The following is a 6,259-nucleotide window of genomic DNA, read 5'->3' on the forward strand; positions in this document are numbered from 1 at the left end:
ATATTATAATTTTAATGTATTAAAATTGAATTAATATTTGGAATGTTAACCAAAAAAAAATTAATTTAATTTAATTATCGATATTTGAAAAGAAATTAACAATTAACTAAAAACAATTACATTTATAAATTGTTAATTATTCATTTGAAAAGTTAATTAAATATTTAAACTTAAATAAAATAAAACAAAACAAAATTAAAAAAAAAAATCAAAAAGCGGGTTAACCCGGCCCAACCCGCGCCTAACCTGGCGGGTTAGGGTTGGCGGTCCGGGTTGGGCCAACCAATTCTCTAATCTTGGCAGGCCTAACCTGGCCCGTTAATGTCGCCGAGCGAGTCAAGACCGACCAGCCATTTGCAGTAACCCGCCGTAGGCCGGGTCGGGTCAAGCTGGGCGAGTTGCTTTTCCACCTTTAGAAAGAATAAAATGGTCAAAAGTTTGTTATTAGTAAGGATAGAATGGTTAACAAACATTTGGCTATCGATGAAGAGAAAAGAAATAAGGACGGTTTACATTAGCAAGAGATGGTGCACGTTAGCAACGTCGCAACTGACGATTTTTGTTGTTTTTTGGTAGATCCCGATGTCCAAAATAACTTTCGAGACCACCCACAGAATCCTTATCACCTCCTCTACAAAGCTCAAGCCTCCATTTGTCGTCATCACTCACCATTTACCACCACCACCTCCATTCACACAACTAACTCTTCAAACTGAATTTTCGGTCGTTCTCGGTGTTGGAAATCCACCTTGAAACGCACTGCCTCCCCTATCCTCTTCCTTGAGCCTTTCTCACCCTTAATCCGTTCACCTCGAGCCTGGTGCACTTGCTAATCGCCACCTAAGTTTTTGCATGATTTTCCATCTTTCCGGCCTTTTTCTAGGCAATTCAGTCACCGAAATCTCCCCTATCACGACCGTTCAACTCCCCACCCTCTGCTCTTCAAAACCCACCCCTCCCCTAGCCCTCCGTGCTTGCCATTTTTTGCCCGCGTCTAGCTCTTTCTGCCATGGGACAGTCACCATGTGCGATCGTTGGGTTTTTGGTGCTCGATTAGTGGGTTTTGATTGGTTGTGTTGGTGTTGTGTTTTTTCTGGCCACCGTTCTCTCCCAGATCACTCCAACCTCACTACCCTAAAGTTGCTCACCACCTATTCGATTTATTGCCGCACCTAACTCTCAGCATCCAATTATGACAATTGTCGGCAATGGAAGAGGTTAAGAAGACAAGAAAAAAGAGGAATTTTTTTGTAAATCACTATATTTCTCACCCAAAACATAATATTTGGGTACTGAAAAGGTATTTAAAAAGTGGGCGGGTATGTATCAATGGGCCATTTTGGGGGTGGGAACACTTTGTTAACCCTAATTCGTTAGACAGGATTGGGGCCGTTGGCACAGGGCACCTAAATGGGCTTCACCTTCAAACCCTGGACGTCACTTGTCCTAGGGCTGGTGGCGGGGCTGGAACTGGGACACCACGACCCGGCCCGAGATTTGATATCAATTAATGTGTGTGTGTGTATATATATATATATATGTATATATATTTTTTTTTTAATTTAGAAAAGAAGAAAAAAAAAAAAAAAAATCCTGCTCAACAAAAGGCAGGAAAGTGCCGTTTGAAAAACGCTAAGCCGTATCCAAACAATCGTGTTTGACAGAGAAGGAGAGATCGCATCCCAAAACAACTCCAAACACACAACAAGGCCGCGTTTGTTCATTCAATCTTATCAATATGGTAAGTGTTTTCCTCTTCTTGGCAATCCAAACACTCTAGCTAGGGTTTTATTATTTCATGCTTATAAATTATTTATTGGAAATCGGAACTTTAATTGAATCAGTTTTATTTCTTTTTCGTTTGCTTTTCTATGAGTTGAATGTTCATAATTGAAACACTAAGCTAGTTTTGGTTTAGGTTAAACTTTACTTTGGTTCGATAAGTAATTCTCGAGGTTATTATTAATATTATTTTGAGATATGATATGATAAACAAAATTATGCTGGAAGTAAACTTGTCTTGAGTAGATTTTAATTTTTCCAGGAGAAGTTTATGATTACTGCTTTCACTAATCACATTGCATAAGTTGTTGAATATGATACCATCTAAGTGTGGAATAATTATGCCTTTTTTTTTTAATTGGGAATGCTAGAAAATTCTGAAGTGGGTTCCTAGTAGATGTCTAAATTTTCTGTATGCATTTTGATTACATTACCTTAGGCCTTTTGTTGTTAATCAGCTTAAAAACTTTACAAGAGATTTTACGGCTGGCAACATAATGTATTTATTATATTATTTAATTAGATGATGAATTACGTTGGTATCAATTCCTGCTTATTAACTTTTGATGTTGGGAACTCACTGATTGGCAATGATCCTGAAGAGAGTCTATTGAAGAGATACTCCAAAGACTATTACTTATTTGTTTAAGCAGCTAGCTTGATCTATCATGCTTGTTTTATCTATATGTCTGTTGAATGAGTGGTCTACATTTGGATGATATTCATACTAGGGAGATATCTTTTGGCCATCAATACAATTTTTGTTATAAGTTTTTTAGCTATAATAGTTTAAGTTGAGTTGGGTCTAGATCTGTGGCCATACCGGGAAAACTTTGGTATTTAGAGTAATTGCTTTTCCTTTTTTCTACTCCTAGTTTAATGAAGCCATATAGACTATGTTTCCAAAAGGAAAACATTAATTTGATATTTCCTCTACCTGTCTATCTCTCTGGATTTAGCTGTACTTACTGGAGATTGAATTTGTCCCTTCTTGTTATTAGGCTGATCCTGAATTAGAAGCAATCAGACAAAGAAGAATGCAAGAGCTCATGGCTCAACGTGGCATGGTAATTGATCACCTCTTTTTAATTTCTCAACATTTCACTGAAATTCGTATTGGCTTATCTTGCCTTTAATGTGAATGGTACCGATCAAGTGTAATTGTTATACAGGGTAGTCAACAAAACAATGAGCAGCAGAAAGCACAGGAAGAGGCCCAGAGGTATGTTTTTGAATCTGTGTGTTACATCATGGAAAACTTATTCTTTGCATTTGTAGGATTTTACCTTGTTATTATTTCATTTTAATTTTTGAATATGCTTTGTTGATCCTGAGATTTGAGTGATTATCTTAGGGAGGCAGATGAGCAAAGGCAAATGATGCTTAGTCAGATTTTGTCATCCGAAGCACGTGAAAGACGTACGTTTGATACTTGACCTTTTGACAGTAAAATATTTATTTTTCCCATCTATATTCATTGGGAGAAATATGTATAATTATCGCATAGATTGACAAATAGAAGGTTTGAGAAGTTATGGGTGTTTGTGTTGGAGGTTGAACACCAATTATAGTAATCAAATTGCTCAGTCTTTTTGTGTGAGATGTGCAGTTTAATGGAAACTCCGATCTGAAACTACTATGTTGATAGTAAACTGTATAGCTCTTAGTAGAACAGATAAAGGGTTAGCATTTCAGCAGCAGGCAAAGTTACTGGGCCTAGCTATTTGTTAAAATAACTCTTTGCACTGTTAATATATTGATCTTACTTATATTTTTATCTCATAAATAGTTGGCATCATATATTTCCTATGCTAATATACTATTTGCACAGTTTCTCGAATTGCTTTGGTGAAACCTGAGAAAGCAAGAGGAGTTGAGGATATTTTACTGAGAGCTGCTCAAATGGGCCAAATAGGTGAGAAGGTATGGTGGAAATTTATTGTGTCTCAGTCCCCTTTATTGAATGCAAGCTGGTTGTTGGGTGCCTAGCACTAATTCAAGAAAATGTTACTATCAAGCACAATCATACTTGACTGATGTTTCTATGTAGGTTTCTGAAGAAAGGCTGATATCATTGCTGGAACAAATTAACACCCAAAACAGCAAACAGACCAAAGTCACTGTAAGTCACCTCACAATTTATCATCGTCTCTGAATGCTTGTATTTTATTTCTTTGTTCATGATCTTTTTCCTCATTTGTTGCCTTGACATGCTCCGATATTTCAGATCCAGAGGCGCCGGAGTGTTTTGGAAGATGATGATTAGCTTTAATCCAATCTTGGCCCTATATTTTGTGTGATAAAATTGTGTTATGTTGCTTGTATAATCAGTGTGACCTGTGTAACCATTCTCAACCGGATTTCTTGCTCGACATTGCATTCTCTATCCGACTCCATCCAAATTCATAATTGAGACTTTTATATATCTATGTACTGTTGAATTTTAACTTTCTGGTAATGAATTCTAAACTTTGTTAAGACAAGTGAGGTGAGGTTATGAGTTAATTTGATTGTATGAGATTTGATTGAGAAATAGATGGTTGAATGGTTTTGTTTGGAGTACCTTGTGTTACAGCCGAACAGGAATATATTTATGAAGGTAGTCTTGATTCTTGAATAGCTCATCCAGTAGGGTGCAAGGTGCATATTATTAAAAGGTTTTAATTAAACACAGACACACATTTCTTCAACAAACTAAACACCCTGTCCCTAACCACTGAACACGATGGCCACTTCAACCATCTTCAATCACCACCACCCTAAACACCCCGACAAAACCACAAGAACGTTGTCAAGGTGTGATTCATTATGAGGATCATGCTTGATCTCAACACAATTAGCGTTTAAGGTTTTGCATGCTCTCACGATTATGAACCCCTCTAATTGCCCATCCATAATTCTGTGTTATGTCTTGAGGTTTAAGATTTTAGAGTTTATTAATTTGAGATTATGTTGTTAGAATAAATTTGTTTTGAGTTTATGTTAGTGTTTTAAAACCTAGCCCGGCTCGGCCTGGCCAATTGAATTGGTTCAATCGGACCCAAGGCCTTCATTGGGTCAGGTTACAAATTTTTCTATTAATTGAAAACCTTAGAAATTAGGACATCAATATGTGAACAATTGAAGGTTAAAATGTTAAGGTTTTTGAAGAAGAATGACTGGTGAGTGCAATGATGTAAGGCGGTGGTGATTTCTAGTGAGTGAATGGACCGAAAATTGTAAAACTATGTCACTAGAAAAAGCTTGTTGTTGACAATGATTGGGGAGGCGAATGGGAGAACGGTGAGATGGGTTTTGGTCAGGAGGCTAAGGGAAGTGTTTTCGTTAAGGATGGGCATAGGTCGGGGACCCCTGTCTCCGGCCTCTGCCTAAAAGCCCAAGGGGATTCCCCGATCCTGGCCCGTAGCCTGTTCGAAGAATTTGGGGAATCCTCGAATAAAGCCCGTTCCCCAAATCTTCGAATTCCCCGCTTGGGAGTTTTGTGTCTTTTTATGTCCTTATTACCATTTTCTTCAAATTATAATATACTATCTAAAAAGAAATTAAATATATAATGATTTATTGATTTATTATAATCAATCAAAACACCAAATGATATATTACACATATATAATATATATATATTATGTGTTAATGTAATACCCCGTACTTTTTTTTATGGAGTTTTATTAAATTTTATTTCTTGTTCTGGTCCTTCTGGATTAGTAAAGATATGGAAAAATCTGATACCATACATTTCATTTTATGACAATTTCAATTACATTTGTTTATATGCAAATGACGTTACATTTTTACGATATTTTATTTATAAACAGGTTTTATAGTTTTCCCACATGGCACATCTCGATCACCCGAGTCTCATGGGTGCGCCCGGAGCCTATGGGATAAGGAGGGTTGGGACGGGTCGTGTTAGTTAACATATGATTATAGATAATAATATATTATATATAATGTAGAACATATATATGTTATATACTTATATACCATATATAATGTATAATGTCGGATATATAACTTTTGTTTCATAGCATTAATATATATATATATAATGATTTATTATATTTAATTCAGTTTTATTTATTACCTATTTGTATATGGTTTTATAAAATACTTACACAATTATAATTTGTTATTGTATAATATATGATTGATTTTCAAATATTAAAATTAATATAGGTATATATAATATATATGATTGCACAAGGGTTACTAGACCTTAGAGATGTTGTCAGAAAATCATGGAGTTTATGCATGTGGGAAACTATGATAGCCGACCTAAGCGGAACCAATCAACACAACGATCAGTCTAAAAATGGTCAAGACCCTCCTTTTATCCCACACACACGTACACCCACACAGATTCTAACACCATCTAAAAGGGCTAGTGAATATTAAACAACCACATAAATAGAGAACATAAATATAAATGAAGAACATGTACATAAATGAAGAACAAGAACATAAATGAAAACATAAA

General features: G+C 35.9%; 1 protein-coding gene across 1 annotated transcript; it reads left to right on the top strand.

The window, feature by feature from the left end:
• Positions 1-1,574: 1,574 nt before the first annotated feature.
• On the top strand, positions 1,575-4,342 carry LOC116124520 (DNA-binding protein DDB_G0278111-like). The gene is made up of 7 exons (XM_031410248.1): positions 1,575-1,741; positions 2,784-2,849; positions 2,955-3,004; positions 3,137-3,201; positions 3,614-3,705; positions 3,833-3,904; positions 4,010-4,342. The coding sequence occupies exons 1-7, from the start codon at positions 1,739-1,741 to the stop codon at positions 4,046-4,048; spliced, it is 387 nt and encodes a 128-aa protein (XP_031266108.1). The 5' UTR covers positions 1,575-1,738; the 3' UTR covers positions 4,049-4,342.
• The last annotated feature ends 1,917 nt before the right edge of the window (positions 4,343-6,259 follow it).

The sequence above is a fragment of the Pistacia vera genome, unplaced genomic scaffold (assembly GCF_008641045.1).
Source record: "Pistacia vera cultivar Batoury unplaced genomic scaffold, PisVer_v2 Contig1521, whole genome shotgun sequence".
Lineage (NCBI taxonomy): Eukaryota > Viridiplantae > Streptophyta > Magnoliopsida > Sapindales > Anacardiaceae > Pistacia > Pistacia vera.